At 45.8% G+C, this 15,677-nt stretch overlaps 7 protein-coding genes across 15 annotated transcripts in view; 3 read left to right on the top strand and 4 right to left on the bottom strand.

The window, feature by feature from the left end:
• The window catches only part of KrT95D (phosphofurin acidic cluster sorting protein KrT95D), a 36,691-nt gene extending 34,995 nt beyond the window's left edge, over nt 1–1,696 (top strand). For all 6 annotated transcript variants that reach the window (XM_036817541.3, XM_036817538.3, XM_036817539.3 and 3 more), the window contains 4 exons: nt 5–488; nt 550–1,105; nt 1,169–1,285; nt 1,347–1,696. In XM_036817541.3, coding sequence (XP_036673436.3) covers nt 5–488; nt 550–1,105; nt 1,169–1,285; nt 1,347–1,477 — 1,288 coding nt within the window. In that variant the 3' untranslated portion in view covers nt 1,478–1,696. The remainder of the gene's footprint in view (nt 1–4; nt 489–549; nt 1,106–1,168; nt 1,286–1,346) is intronic.
• An 873-nt stretch (nt 1,697–2,569) lies between these two features.
• LOC108015777 (actin maturation protease) lies at nt 2,570–4,492 on the bottom strand. The gene is made up of 4 exons (XM_017082330.4): nt 4,196–4,492; nt 3,897–4,144; nt 2,909–3,005; nt 2,570–2,849 (listed from the first exon to the last, which is right to left on the bottom strand). Exons 1-4 carry the CDS (start codon nt 4,424–4,426, stop codon nt 2,622–2,624), a joined length of 804 nt encoding a protein of 267 aa, XP_016937819.3. The 5' UTR covers nt 4,427–4,492; the 3' UTR covers nt 2,570–2,621.
• On the bottom strand, nt 3,136–3,785 carry LSm3 (U6 snRNA-associated Sm-like protein LSm3). The gene is made up of 3 exons (XM_017082331.4): nt 3,625–3,785; nt 3,458–3,571; nt 3,136–3,397 (listed from the first exon to the last, which is right to left on the bottom strand). Exons 1-3 carry the CDS (start codon nt 3,643–3,645, stop codon nt 3,221–3,223), a joined length of 312 nt encoding a protein of 103 aa, XP_016937820.1. The 5' UTR covers nt 3,646–3,785; the 3' UTR covers nt 3,136–3,220.
• A 243-nt stretch (nt 4,493–4,735) lies between the features above and the next one.
• On the bottom strand, nt 4,736–7,529 carry Rab7 (RAS oncogene family member Rab7). Its single transcript, XM_036817550.3, has 4 exons — nt 7,380–7,529; nt 6,008–6,247; nt 5,587–5,943; nt 4,736–5,530 (listed from the first exon to the last, which is right to left on the bottom strand). The coding sequence occupies exons 2-4, from the start codon at nt 6,185–6,187 to the stop codon at nt 5,444–5,446; spliced, it is 624 nt and encodes a 207-aa protein (XP_036673445.1). The 5' UTR covers nt 6,188–6,247; nt 7,380–7,529; the 3' UTR covers nt 4,736–5,443.
• A 58-nt stretch (nt 7,530–7,587) lies between these two features.
• On the top strand, nt 7,588–12,200 carry Epp (Ecdysteroid phosphate phosphatase). Of its 3 annotated transcripts, XM_036817544.3 has the most exons (8): nt 7,588–7,847; nt 8,001–8,241; nt 8,299–8,494; nt 8,682–8,783; nt 9,329–9,498; nt 9,559–9,871; nt 10,093–10,974; nt 11,035–12,200. In XM_036817544.3, the coding sequence occupies exons 1-8, from the start codon at nt 7,735–7,737 to the stop codon at nt 11,271–11,273; spliced, it is 2,256 nt and encodes a 751-aa protein (XP_036673439.1). In that variant the 5' UTR covers nt 7,588–7,734; the 3' UTR covers nt 11,274–12,200. The 3 variants fall into 3 exon arrangements, with proteins under 3 accessions (XP_036673439.1, XP_036673440.1, XP_036673442.1); XM_036817545.3 differs by lacking the exon at nt 8,682–8,783; XM_036817547.3 differs by lacking the exons at nt 7,588–7,847; nt 8,001–8,241; nt 9,329–9,498 and having other exon boundaries at nt 8,371–8,494.
• LOC108007461 (uncharacterized protein CG5902) lies at nt 12,013–14,230 on the bottom strand. Of its 2 annotated transcripts, none has more exons than XM_017071128.4 (3): nt 14,077–14,230; nt 13,572–13,749; nt 12,013–13,499 (listed from the first exon to the last, which is right to left on the bottom strand). In XM_017071128.4, exon 3 carries the CDS (start codon nt 13,331–13,333, stop codon nt 12,602–12,604), a length of 732 nt encoding a protein of 243 aa, XP_016926617.1. In that variant the 5' UTR covers nt 13,334–13,499; nt 13,572–13,749; nt 14,077–14,230; the 3' UTR covers nt 12,013–12,601. The 2 variants fall into 2 exon arrangements, with proteins under 2 accessions (XP_016926617.1, XP_016926618.1); XM_017071129.4 differs by having other exon boundaries at nt 13,568–13,749; nt 14,077–14,229.
• A 12-nt stretch (nt 14,231–14,242) lies between these two features.
• On the top strand, nt 14,243–15,660 carry LOC108007462 (transmembrane protein 179). Its single transcript, XM_017071134.4, has 4 exons — nt 14,243–14,413; nt 14,486–14,629; nt 14,693–14,936; nt 15,185–15,660. The coding sequence occupies exons 1-4, from the start codon at nt 14,304–14,306 to the stop codon at nt 15,386–15,388; spliced, it is 702 nt and encodes a 233-aa protein (XP_016926623.1). The 5' UTR covers nt 14,243–14,303; the 3' UTR covers nt 15,389–15,660.
• The last annotated feature ends 17 nt before the right edge of the window (nt 15,661–15,677 follow it).

Raw genomic sequence — 15,677 nt, 5'->3', positions numbered from 1 at the left:
TTAGTTGCAACTCGAACGCCAAGCCACCGCACACGGTGAAGGTGCTGCTGATTGGCGGAGATTGGCTGCAGGGAGCCACCCTGCGGCATTATGTGGAACTGATGGGCGTGCGTCCTCCGGATTGGCTTAATCACCTGCGTTTCTACCTGGTGCCCGTCGGCGGCAGTTGCGGCAGTGTGGCCCGCCATCTCAGCCAGATGGATCAGGCCTATGCGGTCATGTTCGGCTCGGACAACTGGACGCAGCTGTGCGAACGGGCGGCGGCCACAGCGGCAGCGGTCAGTGCGGTGACCACAGTGAATGCCACCGCGCTGACAACCAACCTGGCGGATGCGGCTGGCGTGGCCAAGTCGGACATCGCAGAGCTGGTGCAGCGCATCCAGCGCTATCTGCTTGCGGCAGGTCCCTGCACCCAGATACCCATCGCCGAGGCCATGGTCAACTACAAGGACGAGGACTCCTGCCAGATATTTGTGCCGTTCGTTAGTGTAAGGGAAATTCATTTAATATCCAGTCAAAATGGTAACTTTATTGCTTTTTGATCTATAGGATGTCCGTATTGGTTATCTCGATGCCCAGGCCTCGTTGGATCTTGAGGAGATTGTAGCCGGCTCCAATGCCGCCGGTAGTGGACTGGGTTCTGGATCGGCTTCCAGCTCAGCCATCCCCATTGGCAGCCAGAGCTCGCCGAATGTGCATGGCGTGGTGTCCGGCTCCCCGCCCCAGCAGCAGAGCCTGGGACGCATCTCACCACCATTGCAGACGCCACCATCATCGGCGTCCTCGCACCGGGAGCGCAATACCAGTGAATCGCTGAGTACGCCATCGTCGCAGCAGCAACAAACTTTCAGTGGAGCTCTGGCGGCAGCGGAGGCAGTGGAGCTGCAGGTGGACTACTGGCCACTGGTGAGGCCGGGCGACGGTCACGCCAAGGAGTCAAAGGGCGGCATGTCTAAGGGAAGCGACGCCGGCGGCAAGAATAGCATTAAGAGTACGTTTAGGAACCTGCAGGTGTGGCGACTGCCACAGCATGCACAGCAAATGGGTGATATGTTCAATGGACTGACTGTTAGTTTCGCCACCAAGGAGAAGAAGCAGAAGCAGAGTGAGTAGATCCTGGCTAGAGTTGAAGATTTAAGCCAAACTGACCGCTTTTCCTCCCTTTCAGTTATGCGCTTGGGCAAGAAGAAGGACAAGGAGCGTGATCTCGAGAAGGAGCAATGTGTGGAGGGCGTAGCCCGTCTGATTTGCTCACCCAAACAATCGCATCCAGTGCCACTGCGAGGTGAGTGCTCCCAGGTCTTACTTATTGAGGGATTCCACTAACTAGCCCTTCCATTTTGCAGTGTACATCGATGGCACCGAGTGGACGGGAGTCAAGTTCTTCCAGGTATCGTCGCAATGGCAAACGCACGTCAAGAACTTTCCCATTGCGCTCATCGGCTGCACTCCCATGTCCTGTGCTGAATTATCCTAGTCATTTTAACCCCCGACCTCACACGGGACACCCCCAAACTCCCACAAAAAGAACACAGATATACAGACACACAAACTGAAACGTGCTTGGAGCAAGGGAGCCAGTCACTTGCGCGGCAATAAATATTATAAAACTGAAAAGAATGATAATTTATTTATAATTAGTATTTGTAAATTTTTAGTTAATAAACCGTTAGCCTGTAACGTTCATTTAAGTTCATTTCCGCGCGCAACTTGTGAATTTATCAGATACTTTCGACCCGCAATCAGACACAGACAGACAAAACAAACAGACACTACTAGTTTAATATGATATGCTTAAAGTAATTATAAACTCGTCAAAGATGAACAACGCGTATCAAAATATCCTGTACAAGAAGGTCTAGAACTAAAACCAAACTTTGTAGTTACTGTTTCAAGAATTTCTATGGACACGTTGCTCTTGCCTGTTGGCATGGACTAGCATACATACCCTATATATTCTCTAACCAACAGTTCCCAAGCGTATCGGGAGCATTAGGCCCCATGATCTCAAAAATCGTTGCTCCCGTCTGGCCAACTATCAAAAGTATCTAAATGTTATGCAGCATGCTAAAAACTAATTGACAAACCAATTTGAAATATTAACCAAGCCCGTCGTCTATGTACTACCTAATTCAGAAAAATATCTGTGTGTGAAATTATATACAATACATACTATATATAGTATACCTATCTAATCTACCATATACAAAACCATGTGTACTACTCTTATTGTTGTGATTTTTTAAATTTCAAGGCAGCCCAGTCGTATTAGAGGATGTTGAAAAAGCGTAAATTTATACATGTATACATAAAAATCGACATATATATACAGCAGGCACTAGCAGGAGACAGTTCGATATATCATTATTGTATATTATATTCTATTCCCCCCAAAAATCGCATTCGTGTCCCCGTAGTAGTTGCGAACCGATTAAATACGAAAACTCTGCGTGTTTTTCCCCCCGTTTGAACTGAAAGATGAAGAAACGTTCGAGGTGCGTTGATTGCGTTGCGAAGTGAAGTATTGGTAGGCGTGTAATTTATAATTGTACTATTAAATATATTAAAGTTAAATACGAAATTGTCAAGTCTTCTTTATTGAGCATATGTAAAATGTGTATCTAAGGGCAGCGAATATGAATCGCCTGCTGTGGCAGGCCGTTGACCAAGATGCAGCGCTCGTTGAGGCCCAGGGATCCACCGATTCCATCTGGTGGCAGTAAAAAGTCGTTATCCGGATAGCCCTTGGGTTGGGCAAACTCCACCAAATTGGCGTTGCTCTCGCTGAGCGTGTCCAGTGACCAAACTGCCAGGTTCCGAGTCTTGCCATGACGAGCCAGGACATAGTACTGGAGAAAAATGCCAATTAATAAATGGACTTAAGACACACATAGTTTTTCCTCCTCACCCGATCCTGTTGATCCACCAGATAGCCCACAATCAAAGCCCAATGAGCTCGGTGTCCGGATTTCAGGCATGGAGCATGGTTTACATCGGCATCGTAACTTTTGGAGATAAATGTTATGATTGATCTAAGGATAACCAGTAGGATTCATTTTCTTAGGACCTTATATCTAAACATCATGGTATATCTTTCAACATTATTAAGGATTTCCCATGCGGATAAAAACATGATTTTGTTTTAGAGACTTTTATTAACCAATATAAATACAGAATGTATAAATGCATGTGAGTTGACTTAAAATCGAAGGGGAACCCGCTAGCCAACCCTCATGGGAGGTGAAACCAAAATGACTCCATCGCCTCTTACAAACAACATGGGAATGGTGCGCTTGGCGGTCTTGTACACCTCCTCGTAGGTCTCCTCGTCAATCTCCACAGTGGTTACCGTTTCTTCCGCGTCGCCCAGCACCATGTTTAAATGTTGATCGAAGGCCTGTGTAAAGGATTGCTATGAAGGATTACTGGACATCAATGGAAAGTTAAACCAACTTACGTGGAGACGTCCCCGTAGTTCCCTTTCGTTGCGCATCTTTACGTACACCTTTTCATCCAAACTTAATCGGATGAGATCCAGGGGTTCCTTCACCGGCAAAATCACCTGGCTGAGCTGTAAGTACACGAATCAGAGACCTCCTTTTATGTTTTAAGGCTGCAACATACCTGCTCCGTTTCGTCGGCCATTTATTTATGGTATTTGCACTTTTTGTTAATAAAATAAATGGGGAATTTAACAATATTTTGCTAAACCCAAAACGCCTGTTTATAATAGTTAACACTAAACAAACGAGAGTTTTACAACACTGGCAGATAACAGAATGCTGTTAACCGTTTAGACGTGCTGTTAGGCGCCAACCGGTTTTGAAATGGGAGAAGTCCTTACTTAAACTACGTTCAAATATATAGATTAGAGGAATGTTTTGGAAAAAGGATACGGCACTATTAGGCAGCCTCCAGCCTTTAATAGTTCTCTGACTTTCTTGCAGTTGAGCGGGCCTTCATGCAGCTGACATGCACCAGGCCCTGTCATATGTTTTCGAGTGAGATCGAATAAATATTGGGCACTGAAAAGCTCGCCATTTAATGTGTACTCCTTAGTGATGGCTTCCTTAAGAAGATCAGCTGCTGGAGGATGGCCATTGAGCAACATGCTCAAGGCGACTAGGCCACAAGTAGGGCCAACCTAAGATAAATGCATATTAAAACCAGTAAATTGTATTACTTCTAAACTTACCTGCAAAATACTTTTTACAGGGTAGTACTGACAGTGCTTTGGCGGGGCATATTGACAGACACGACTGAGGTAGCATCCTTTCTGCAGCTCCGGATACTCCCAGGCCCAACTGCACTCATCGGTGGTTATATTGACTGCAACTGGGAGTTCTTTCGTTGCATCAGGTGTCACAGGACTCCTCACCATGGGCGGTGGTGGTGGCGGCGGGGCCACTTGTGAAATATGCGACATTTGAGAGGATTTAATAAATAAGTGAACTTGCCTAGTTAACAGACAATAGCAGCAGCTGTTTTTGCAGATAAATGTTAGTAAACAGCGTGGTGTTATCGATAAACGATATGTTGTTTGGTTGCACCTGCTTGCATCTCTAATTTACAACTGATATACAGTGGTCAAAATTACTAAAATCCCACATAAAAACACCCTCATATTAGCTTATTTGAGTTTTATTGTAAATTGTTCATTGTTTAATTTATAAATTAAACCAAAGAGCATGAGAATTCATGAAATTCATCAGTGGAATAAAGTACATACCAAATATACGCAATTTACATATATGTATTACCAAAAACAAGGAGCAATTTTACATGGAATACTATTCATAATTATAGGATATCGAGTAACGTTATAACTAAACAAAATTCACGCTCGAATGTTTTGCAAAGAGTTTTGTGGAGCTGAGCCAAATACGATTGAGTAGCCAATTCGATGGTGCTGGAAATTATGTCGTTAATTATATTAAAAAAGATTTCTTTTTATTAAATTTACAATCACAAGATTTTTTTTTGTTTTTTGTTTAGAAGATACTCTGATGTTGTATTCTCAAGGTTGCTGTTCTGTTGCAAAAGCCAGCAGCGGTTGGGTGCAAAATTTGACTAATACAATGGCAAAAATAGTACTAGGGAGATAGGCGGGCGGGCGGTCAGAAACATGAATTATTAATTACGAGTATACAGAGCATACTTGTTCATTGAACGGTTGGTTACTTAGGTCGTAGGAAGTTGGGTATACTGGTAGAGCCTTTGCCAGAGGCCCGTTTAGAGTCTGCTGATGTTGATCTGATTCTGAACTTTGCATCCTATCAATTAATTAATTACTATGCTGTTTTGCTGAAATTGTTTTACTTAATCATAGAACACTTTCCTCCGTCGTCCTTTGTGTTTGCTTGCTTCTCATGTTCATTATTATGTTGGAAATATTATTTAATAATATAGATTGTGTAATTATCCATTTTGCGTTGTTGTTACATTAGCACTGACAGTTGTCAGGATTGCCAGGACGATTGTTTTGCGAACCCAAGGTGATCTGATCGGGGAAATCGTTGATAACCTCAGCCTAAAAAAGAATTTACGAATTAGTGGCGAACAACCAAGTTAAATATTGCTACTAACCTCCGCCTCCAACTCCAGCGCATTCTTGGCTATAACCTGAAACGCCATCTCCACGTTGATGCCCTCCTTGGCGGACGTCTCGTAGTAGGGTATGTCGTTCTTGGATTGGCACCACTGCTGCGCCCGACGCGTAGACACCTGACGGTTGTCCAGGTCCACCTTGTTGCCCAGCACCACGAAGGGGAAGTGCTCTGGATCACGTGGACTGGCCTGTATGAGGAACTCGTCGCGCCAGGAGTCGAGATTCTTGAACGAGTTGGGCGCCGTCACATCGTAGACGAGCACACAGCAGTCGGCTCCGCGGTAGAAGGCCACTCCAAGCGACTGGAAGCGTTCCTGACCAGCAGTGTCCCAGATCTACAATCAAAGTGTGATACGGTTAAAGTAAAATGTGGGATTTTGAGAAATTACAAGTGCTTACCTGCATTGTGACCACTCGATCGTTGACCACCACCTCTTTCGTGCAGAAATCAGCTCCGATCGTGGCTTTGTATTGGTTGGAGAAGCGTTTGTTTACATACTGATTCATCAGCGAGGTCTTGCCCACACTACTGTCGCCCAGTATGATGACTTTCAGCAGGGATTTCTTGCGGCCAGACATTTCGATGTAATTTGTGGGGTTGGCTTACTCGGGGGTGACTGTCACTTTCGACTTTTGGCGCTGAAAGACACCAAAAGGTATTGATTGGGTGTTAAAAATACCATTGCGGTTTTTCTTTAATTCGATTAAGAGGAAGAAATAATGTATTTTAGCAAAGGAATTTGTCATTTGAACACAAAAACTTAAGTAAATGTAAAGTAAAGACTTCGGTTTGTTGAAGCATATTATAAAAACCGTATAAACCGTATCGATATTTCTTATTACACCTGAAATCTTGTAAAAAAAAAGAGTAATTCCAATTTTTGTATATTATTTTTCAATTATCCGATTGTCTCTATGGCAGATGTATGATGTAGTCCGATTAAAAACAACTTATTCGCCATACTAAAAAAGCTACATCCTAGAGTAGAATAAATTATGATAAAAAAAACCACGAAGCTAGAAATGATCGTTGTGTTGCAAACTTCTGACTAAATGTATATTACCCTTTGCATGAGTATAACAATCTATTTTTACAAGACAGTATGTAGTGGTTTAAACATGACTGTTTTTTTTAGTTGTAAGCTAGCTTTAAGCAGCTGTAAAATGTTTGTAATGACAGATAAGATGACCAATATTGGTGCCATGCTGTGCGGGGTGATAAAAACCAATGCAATGAGTCATGCTGAACAGTGAGTGATCGCTGGACTGTGATAACAGGCGGGGGAGGGGGAGCCTACCCGCATCGGGGCGATAAAGCATGATCACTGCTTATTAGCTGGCGCAGCGGAGAAAGTGCGCAGAGAACAGACAAAGACGAGGTCACCCGGTCCAAAAGAAGGTTTCTGGAATACCAGGAAAACCAGCAGGGAAAACGCCCATTTCCGTCAAATCCTCAAGTGCAGGGGGAGTTACCACATGAGGGCTATCCACAAAAATAGTGCGAAATTGTTTTCTCTCGGTGGACAGATAGCCTCACCCGCCCCGCCCCCTTTTGGGGTCCACGAACAACTTGTTTTTGTGCTCCACCACTACCAGCGCACCACTAATTGCGTCCGTGTGCGTGGGCCTTTGTGTGTACTCGTGTATTTGTGTGTATGTTTGATGTGGGGGCTCCAATGGCATTTTCCATGCACTTTTTGCCTGCTGCGTAACACTCTTTTTCTAGCTGCCCTTTCGTCTTGCACTATATTCCTTTGGCACTGGCACTTACTTTGAACACTATTGAACACTCGGCGAGCTGTTTCTTTGTGGTGCGCCTTGATTTAACTAAAATATTTAATTAATTACGCAGTGAATTTTGTTGTTGTCTCGCCAGGAGAATCACTCTCATCTCTACTGGTCAGTATCGGGTCTATCGATTGCGCAGTCCACGTAACAATCGATAGGTGTTGTCTTGTCATATCTTTCAGTTGCAGTGTTGGTTAACGCACTGTTTTTGGGTGGCCAATTAACGAATTGTATCCTATTTTTGTTGAAATTATCACTGAAAATTATTGAAGATCCAGCAAAAACCAAAAGCTGCCAATAGCTGGTAACCGGGGCTCAACGAGGAGGCTACAATCGACATGGCCACGCTTCCGCCGCGCAAGAGTCAGACGCCCACGAGGATCTGCATCTCCAAACAGCACCTGACGCCGCTCCAAACATTGCTCCAAATGGGCTTTCCCAGGCACAGGGCGTGAGTTTAGCTACGTGTTGGCTACTGGAGGTCACCAGCTGCTCCAAAAATTATCCTTACATAGAGGCTGTGGGCTTGGGATGGTGACCTACAAACAGGCCGACAGCTCCTGAGAATCAGAGTATTGATTTTTTCTTGTTTGCTTCTGAACAGTGAGAAAGCCCTCGCTTCCACGGGTAATCGAGGAGTCCAGATTGCCTCGGATTGGCTGCTGGCCCATGTAAACGATGCCACCTTGGACGAATGTGCCCCCAGGGAGTACATTATATATGCCTGTCCCACGGGTCCCTTTCTGCAGCAACTGGAGGAGTTCTGGGCCAAGTCGCGCCAAATGTGCGGCTGGAATGGAGCCCACAACTATGTGCCCCACATAACACTGGTTTCGTTTTTTAAGGTGAGTTTAGAGAGGATTATTCAGGATATATTTACTCATTTAATCTCTTTAATACAGGCCCCCGATGAGTGCTCCCTGCAGCTGTCCAAGGCTCTCAAACAGGTGGTAGACATGACGGGCGCTTTATTAAATCGACCACTCAAGCTAGAGCCCTACATGAGCCAGAACTTTATGGGCTTCTTCGTGGCCGAGGAGGATGCCAACTTCTTGAAACGATTGGCCCTGCAGTACGTCAAGGAGGTGTCCAACTCAAGTACGAACCTCCCTTCCGTTCGATTGCACTCTCTTTGGGTTGTTTTGGTTTACCTTTCTCACGTTCTGTTCGATTCAATTCGATTCGGTTGATGGTTTTCCATTTTTCGGAGTGGCTTACACGGTTACGTTTGTTCTCCTCTCTCCCTGCACACTAATCCCCCGGATATCTGGATAATGCTGCACAGTCATTAGCGATACCTATGAGCAGTTGGACGCCATTGTGGCCTGCTTTCCCTGGTGCGGAGCTGTCTCCTCGGGCACCCGCTGCATACCGCGCAGCAGTCGATGTAAGACATTAGTATGCATAAAATCTAGAATACACTTCCTTATCACTCGATGCATGCCTCACTCGCACTGGTAGATAAGTTACTAATCTTTTCACCCTATTGGCAAAACTCGACATGACGCTGCTAATTGTAGTTTATTGTTATTAGCAGTAAGAGAAGTAGATAGCAAGGTGGGTCGATGTGAGTGGTTCTCTTAAGAATCCTTATAATATTAAAGTTAACTGGCTTTGATTGCTTATCTCGTAAATTACATTAGTTTTTAATATTGTTTTATAATTTTAAGGTAATATATACCTTGTTTGTTTAGTTAACTGCCAGATAGCTTATGTTATTCGTATTCTTGAAGCCAAAAAATTTAGTTATAAGCCTGTGACGCTAGGTATTGCCCAAAAGATAACTTTATATGACTACTTATGATTCCTTATCGCAAATTCGACTCACCCTGTTAGATACAAACGCATATAAGCAGCACCGCTTTCGTTTCCATTCAGTAACCATTTGTCCCGCTTAGCGATCGGCCACTAATAGCTTCTGACTATCCGTAGCCATCTCACTCGAGCCACACGTAAAGAGCCTGCACCTGACGCTAGCCTACCAGTTCCCGCAGGCACAGTTCAATGCACTGAAAGCACTCGTGGAGACCTTAGACGCCGGCTGCGCCTCCAATTGGGAACTGCGCCTCTATTCCCGCGATCCGCGGCTCGCCACCAAACAAGTTAGAGCTACAAGCAATCAGTCCAAGATGAGTTCTAATCCGCTCTTGTTTTTTTTGCAGGTCCAGAAGGTCGTTTATCCACACAACCCGCACGAGACGGATGAACTGGAGCTCCGCATCGGCGACTATATCTACTTGAACACCGAGGTAGTGGACAGTTCTAGTGACGGTTGGGCCGAGGGCATATCCTGGCTGACTGGGAGCACGGGTCACCTGCCCGTCAACTACACCGAACGCACTGCCGAATCTGACGCCTGGACCCTACATCGAGTGGTGCAGCTCTCCAAGAGCGTCGCTTCTTCCCTGACTTCCGCCGAGGATCTGGACATTGTGGACGGACGCAGTATATCGACGGAACCTGAGGAACGTCAGCGTGAGTTGCATTATCAATTATAGATGATATTTCAACCTTGATTGACCAAGTTTCTTAGAAAACAAACATTTTAACAGTATGAAAATGCGATAAGAGTTCTAAACGAAAATTTTAATAATTTATAATTGATCTTCATTGAACTTAATATATTTTGTAAATATTTATATAATAGAACAAAGTAATACCATACTTATTTGTCATTTATTTTCATCCCTGCACAGACACAGCCCATCCCGAGATCATCGAGGGCTCATCTTTCGAGGAATCCGAGCAGAGCGTGGAAAAGTATTTGCGACAGACGCTAAAACCCTGTCTGGAACTCCCCTCCGTGCAGCTGCTCAACAACCACAACTTGAGCCATCAACACAACCCAAACACGCCCACGATCGAAATTACGACTAACATGTCTTCCTGCTCCACTTCCATGTCCAAGCAGCCGGTGGACGAGATCTTGGTGGAACCGCCAGCAGCTCAGCCGCCGCGACCTGACGATACTCTCAGCGTCCACTCAGATCACTCGCTTCACCCTGGCTCACTGGATGCCTCGCACGCCAAGAACCGAAAGATCTACATCATGCGCCATGGCGAGCGTGTGGACTTCACTTTCGGCACATGGATTCCGTACTGTTTCGATGAGTTCGGGAACTATATGAGGAAGGATCTGAATATGCCCAAGACGCTCCCTCGTCGGAAGAACAGTCCGGAGGGCTGGCAGAATGATTCGCCGCTGACCAATGTGGGTGTCTATCAGGCTAATCTCATTGGACAGGCTTTGTTTGAGGCCCAAGTACAGATCGACCATGTCTACTGCTCACCCTCGTATCGTTGCATACAGACTTGCACTAGTGCTCTGGAGGGGCTGCAGCTCACTGGCAAGCACAAGATCAAGCTGGAGCCGGGCTTGTTTGAGTGGATGGCCTGGTATCCCAGTGGGGTTCCCGACTGGCTGAATAAGAATGAGCTGATCGAGGCCAAGTACGACGTTGATCTGGACTACGAACCTGTCCAGCCGGGCTCTGATCTAACTGTTCGCCTCAAGGAGTCCACAGAGCAGTTTTATGAACGCAACCACGACGTTATCCTGCAGCTGCTGGAGCAGACAAGTAAGAATACCAATACCTCCTTAGGAAAAATTTCCTCATACGTACTTTCTTCTATTCCAGCTGGAAATATTTTGGTTGTGGCCCATGCCACCACGCTGGACACCTGCTCCCGGCAGCTGACCGGTGGAGTGCCACGCAGCACGAATGAATTGCGCCAGGTTATCCACAAAATCCCATACTGCAGCCTGGCCACGGTGGAGCAGGTGGACGGCGTCTGGAAACTGGTGGAGCCTGAATGCCTGCCGGTGACGCACTCGAAGAACCCGCGATTCGAGTGGAACGCCTTGTCGGCCACCTAGTGTCAGTGCTTAGAGCAGTTTCTGTGCAAGCATTGAGACTGAGACTCGATTGGGATAGAATGGACCAGGAGGTGAATCACACGCTGACGGAACTATACGTAAATTGTTTAATTAGCTATCTGAAATCTGAAATCCGTATGATTTTCTGCTCGGAAATTGGAGCTACTTTAAGTTAATTGTACTGCCATATAAATTGAAAGTTATTAAGACGTACACTTGAGCAGCAAAGCGATGGAATGCGATTTTGTTGCGCTATACAGACAAATCCATCTATTACATTTGCCCTGCTTATTGAGAAGCGAGCTCAATGGACTCATACTTTATTGCAATCAATGCGATCTATTGACTATATATTGAATATATACATTTATACCATACGCCAGTAATTATACTATTTGAGCGCTTGCTCGCCGCTTTAGCCATAGACTAACTTGCTCTGTTACTAGCTTAGTTGTTACACCACTTGATTAGCCTTGCTGCGTAGCGCAGCTATTTTGTAGCAATATATCCAAGAGGCAGATTTGTCTCAGCAACCTGTTGAGATTACTCCGTACGTAAAGCCCAAACATATATCGATATTATCGACTAGATTTAGAAGTACAAACCCATGTAACAACGCACAACATAATGGAACAATAAACAATATACATTGAATACGTGTAATGCCAAAACATTGAGATGTAAACTCCATTTCGCTTCCATGAACCCCACGATCCCCCGCGAGAGGAAAGTCGGATGATATTTTTTGCATTGTCTTGTGCGACTCGGATGGGGTCGACCTTTATTTAATGCGCATAGAATTAGAATTAGTAATGTAATTGGTTTAGTTGTTAAATCTATTAATATAATTGCTGAACATTTTACTTGAATTATATATCTGCATTTTTGTATTGTATTGATTCAGTAATATATATCCCTATATATATGCTTGTTTTGTTTAGTTTGTGTGTGTTTGATTTAAAAGAGAAACCAGCAAGGCCGCGGCTACAACATCGATCAAAGTAATCCGATTACAAGGGGTTTGAACCTAGCGTTTATTAACTTTTCTCTTTTGTTTTTGCTTCGTTCGAAATTGCTTACGGATTTGCCGCTTAAGTATATCAAGCATTAAATGGTATATTAATAAATGGCGCTCATCTCACGCCCGATTTTGGAGAATTTGAGGGGGGGCTTAAAATTGATGTCGGAGATGTAAGAACTCATAACTCGGATTAAGCGAGCGGCCGCCAAGCTGGGCCGAACTGAAAGGCTAGCAGCAGCAGGAGGACGACGGCCAGCAGGCCTGCCCTCAGCCAGGATCATCGCCTCGCCGCTGGCCGGTCCAATTGTTAGCACTGCACCTTGCCGAACTGGGCGCGACGCTCCTGGTGCTCGCGGTACTCCCTGTAGTGCATCTGGATCTCCTGCGAGCGGTAGCGCGTGAGCTTAATGGACTTTCTCATCTCCTGGGTGATCGCAGCCCGATAGCCGCCCTTTCGCAGGAGCGAATCAATGGTCTGCAGCTGGTCCCAGCCCTGTTCGGTGGCCACCTGCGGCAAATAGGTGGCCGTGCGCTTGCAGCCGCGTTCCGTGAGGAACTCGATGCGGATGCCATGGACGCCTAGCTGCCAGTCCAGGTGGCTCTGGGCCTCCTCGAAGTTCTGCAGAATCGACACGGAGACAGTGAGCCGCGGCAACTCATCCCTGGAGATGGGGGCAAATCTAGAGTCCTTGAAGGCGCTGGTCAGAGCGTACTCGCGCAGTCCATGGTGCAGTTCCATGGCACTAAAAGTACCAATACAGCCGCGCAGTCGCTTGTCGCGCCCAATCTTCCAGGTGACGAAGAGTGGGTAGGCATCGTTGCTGAACACCGGCACCGAGGGCCCATCCACGTTGTTCAGCTCACAGTCGAGCACCTCGAAGCAAAAGAGGCACATGTCCGGCACCGCCACGCTCTTCATGCCATGGCCATTGGAGAACCGCTGCGGCTGGTGAACCATCTGCTGGTGCTGGTACTCTGCATCCCCGTTGCTGGAGTGCGGCTGCTGCTGCTGGTAGTTGTTGTAGTGGGAGTTGGACATGCTGCTCCTCCACGTGAGTTTCAAGTACACTAATTACGTTAGGTAGGTATATTAAGGTTACAGCTAATGGCAGTGCACGTTGATGCTCTAAGTTCAATTAACACAACAGAACAGCCCCAGTAGGAGTTGCCACAGAAACGCCGCCAATCAGTCCTCTAATCTTCTGCTGAAAATCAGAGGAAAGTAGGTTGTGTTAGTGCTAGGATTGAGTCATTCCAAGGCCTTGGAATTCACCTACTGCTGGGTAAACTAGGTCACCTGCTGCCCTCCAGTCTGCGCTAACCTATAGCCTGTGATTCCTCCTGGCTCCTTGCTTGCTGATCCAGACCTCGTCCCTGTGTTCCTTGGCTGCCGTCCTGCTGCTAGTTAGCTCATAAGCACCTCATTGAACTGCGTCCGCTGCTCCGCTTCTGCGTCTGGAAATGATCATGGGGGATCAGAGGAGAATGGGCTGTGGGGGGTGCTGCTCTTGACTAGATTTCCATGCACATTCTACCGATTGATCTTCACCTTTCGTTTCACAACAGCCTCTATAAGTGAAAAGTCGAGGAAGTGGGGAAAATCGGAGGAGAAAGCCCCCCACCTCCTATCGCATTAATTGCTCTTTGTTCGCCCTAGCTGTTTCCCCCCACCCACGCGCTGGCCACGGGCCACGCCCCACACACGCACACGGACCATTGTTCTGGCTGGCTTATTTGGCAACCAGAGAGCCCTGCAACTGATCAGTAAGTGCTACAATTTACCTTTTTTCAATGTAAACAAATTTTACACTTTTTTACGAGTTTCAGGGCGAACTAGAGATGGGCCATCCGCAAGTCAGGGCCACCGCGTACATATCGACAAAGGTGCATACCAATGCAGGCAGCTGCGTGGCGCCTACCAACACTATTTATCGATAACAGCTGGAAGTGCATTGCCGTGTTTTGCCTGGGATATTGTTGAATTTAATTTTTTGTTTTCAACTCGCAAAATGGCCCTGGCCAATGTGCTGCAGCTCAGCCAGATCGCTGGCCATGTCATCCTCTTCATCCTGTCGCTGTGCATCGTTGTGCCATTGTTTATCAACCTCGACCAGTTCTGGTAAGCAAGTGCGCAGTTTTCTCTATGGGAGCCCTGTTAAACATTGAACACCTTTGTTTTCTTTTCCCACAGTGGTCACTGCCTCCTTTTTACAACTGGCAAATGGCGCGAGGAGGACGGTATGTTCGATGTGCAGTGGGCCTCCAATGGGTTCTGCAACTTCCCATTGATTACAGGTTTCTTCCTGCTCATCATCTCGGTGGTGCAGATATACAGGTGAGTAGCAGGGGGTATTACTAGGTACACAGTTCTCTAAAAACTTTGTTTTCTATCACATAGGTACGCCCGCATGAAGGAGGAGGCCTCGTTTATAGCCCTATTCATTGACGTGGTCCTGGGCATCTGGATGCTGGCCATGTCCATCTTGTCGGCTATCTTTATTACCCTGGGCTTCATTGTCTGGTGCGATGGCATGACCGAGAGGTTCCCATCCTGCGCCATTTCCGCGGGTCAGAACATCATTCGTGGCGACACCGAGAAGATCAACACGTCAGGATTCTACATTGAAATGGGAACTACTCAGGTAAAATAACCCATATATATGTATGTAGCTATATTGGGTTTTACTGCATCCTTTTTTTGACATTCTATAAAGTGAAGTTGTCTAATTATACGTATACGTAATATTTAAAGATTCAAATTGATGGAATACGTATACGTAATATTTTAAAATGATGTGGACTGGCATTAGAATTATATACTTAACACGTTTGAAACTAAAATTATGTATGCAGTTGCGCTAAAAATATTTCCTTTCTTGATCTCTTTCAGTTTGGTGCCTGGGGCTCCTTCGCTATTTCCGTGGGCATCGGCGTCATCGCCCTACTGAAGCTCATTGACAACCATCAGGTGCGCAACATTAAGGTTTCCATGTACTTGGAGCGCCAGCGACTGGTGAATCAGCAGCAGTACGATGGCAGGTCAACCCCGCCGATCGTTTCTAATGTCTCATCCGATTCGGAGCAGAACAAATAGTTGACGTGTGCGACCAGCCAGCAATTTATAATTCTCTACGTGTTTCTCATCATGTGCGTTATAATCATTGTATGTCATTTGGTCCTCGTCCTTATCATCGAGGCGGAAACTCGGCAGCACACCTTATCTATGTAGTGTAGCTCGAAACAAACTAAAACTAAAGATATTAGCCCTACGATCTAAGCCAACTTACGTGATATGTATTGTATATATGTATTTAATTGAATATTCCATGTTACAAATATAGAAAATAAACATAATAATATTAATAATGAGGCTGTTGAGTTGA

Source organism: Drosophila suzukii, chromosome 3 (assembly GCF_043229965.1).
Source record: "Drosophila suzukii chromosome 3, CBGP_Dsuzu_IsoJpt1.0, whole genome shotgun sequence".
NCBI classification, from domain to species: Eukaryota; Metazoa; Arthropoda; class Insecta; order Diptera; family Drosophilidae; genus Drosophila; species Drosophila suzukii.
The sequence above is the reverse complement of the archived record's forward strand: the minus strand, read 5'-3'. Positions and strand labels throughout refer to the sequence as shown.

Excerpts from the sequence above, each read along its gene's own strand:
- LSm3 (XM_017082331.4), bottom strand. The coding sequence starts at position 3,645 with ATGGCCGACGAAACGGAGCAG. Across the intron at positions 3,572-3,624 it reads TGGCCGACGAAACGGAGCAG|CTCAGCCAGGTGATTTTGCC; the intron begins GTATGTTGCAGC and ends GTGTACTTACAG. Across the intron at positions 3,398-3,457 it reads AACTACGGGGACGTCTCCAC|GCCTTCGATCAACATTTAAA; the intron begins GTAAGTTGGTTT and ends TCCTTTACACAG.
- LOC108015777 (XM_017082330.4), bottom strand. The coding sequence starts at position 4,426 with ATGTCGCATATTTCACAAGTGGCCCCGCCGCCACCACCACCGCCCATG. Across the intron at positions 3,006-3,896 it reads GGAGGCTGCCTAATAGTGCC|TTACGATGCCGATGTAAACC; the intron begins GTATCCTTTTTC and ends TATCTCCAAAAG. Across the intron at positions 2,850-2,908 it reads TGGTGGATCAACAGGATCGG|TACTATGTCCTGGCTCGTCA; the intron begins GTGAGGAGGAAA and ends ATTTTTCTCCAG.
- Rab7 (XM_036817550.3), bottom strand. The coding sequence starts at position 6,187 with ATGTCTGGCCGCAAGAAATCCCTGCTGAAAGTCATCATACTGGGCGAC. Across the intron at positions 5,944-6,007 it reads ATCGAGTGGTCACAATGCAG|ATCTGGGACACTGCTGGTCA; the intron begins GTAAGCACTTGT and ends CTTTGATTGTAG. Across the intron at positions 5,531-5,586 it reads CGCTGGAGTTGGAGGCGGAG|GCTGAGGTTATCAACGATTT; the intron begins GTTAGTAGCAAT and ends ATTCTTTTTTAG.
- Epp (XM_036817544.3), top strand. The coding sequence starts at position 7,735 with ATGGCCACGCTTCCGCCGCGCAAGAGTCAGACGCCCACGAGGATCTGC. Across the intron at positions 8,242-8,298 it reads CACTGGTTTCGTTTTTTAAG|GCCCCCGATGAGTGCTCCCT; the intron begins GTGAGTTTAGAG and ends TCTTTAATACAG. Across the intron at positions 8,495-8,681 it reads CAAGGAGGTGTCCAACTCAA|TCATTAGCGATACCTATGAG; the intron begins GTACGAACCTCC and ends AATGCTGCACAG.
- LOC108007461 (XM_017071128.4), bottom strand. The coding sequence starts at position 13,333 with ATGTCCAACTCCCACTACAACAACTACCAGCAGCAGCAGCCGCACTCC.
- LOC108007462 (XM_017071134.4), top strand. The coding sequence starts at position 14,304 with ATGGCCCTGGCCAATGTGCTGCAGCTCAGCCAGATCGCTGGCCATGTC. Across the intron at positions 14,630-14,692 it reads TCGGTGGTGCAGATATACAG|GTACGCCCGCATGAAGGAGG; the intron begins GTGAGTAGCAGG and ends TCTATCACATAG. Across the intron at positions 14,937-15,184 it reads TTGAAATGGGAACTACTCAG|TTTGGTGCCTGGGGCTCCTT; the intron begins GTAAAATAACCC and ends GATCTCTTTCAG.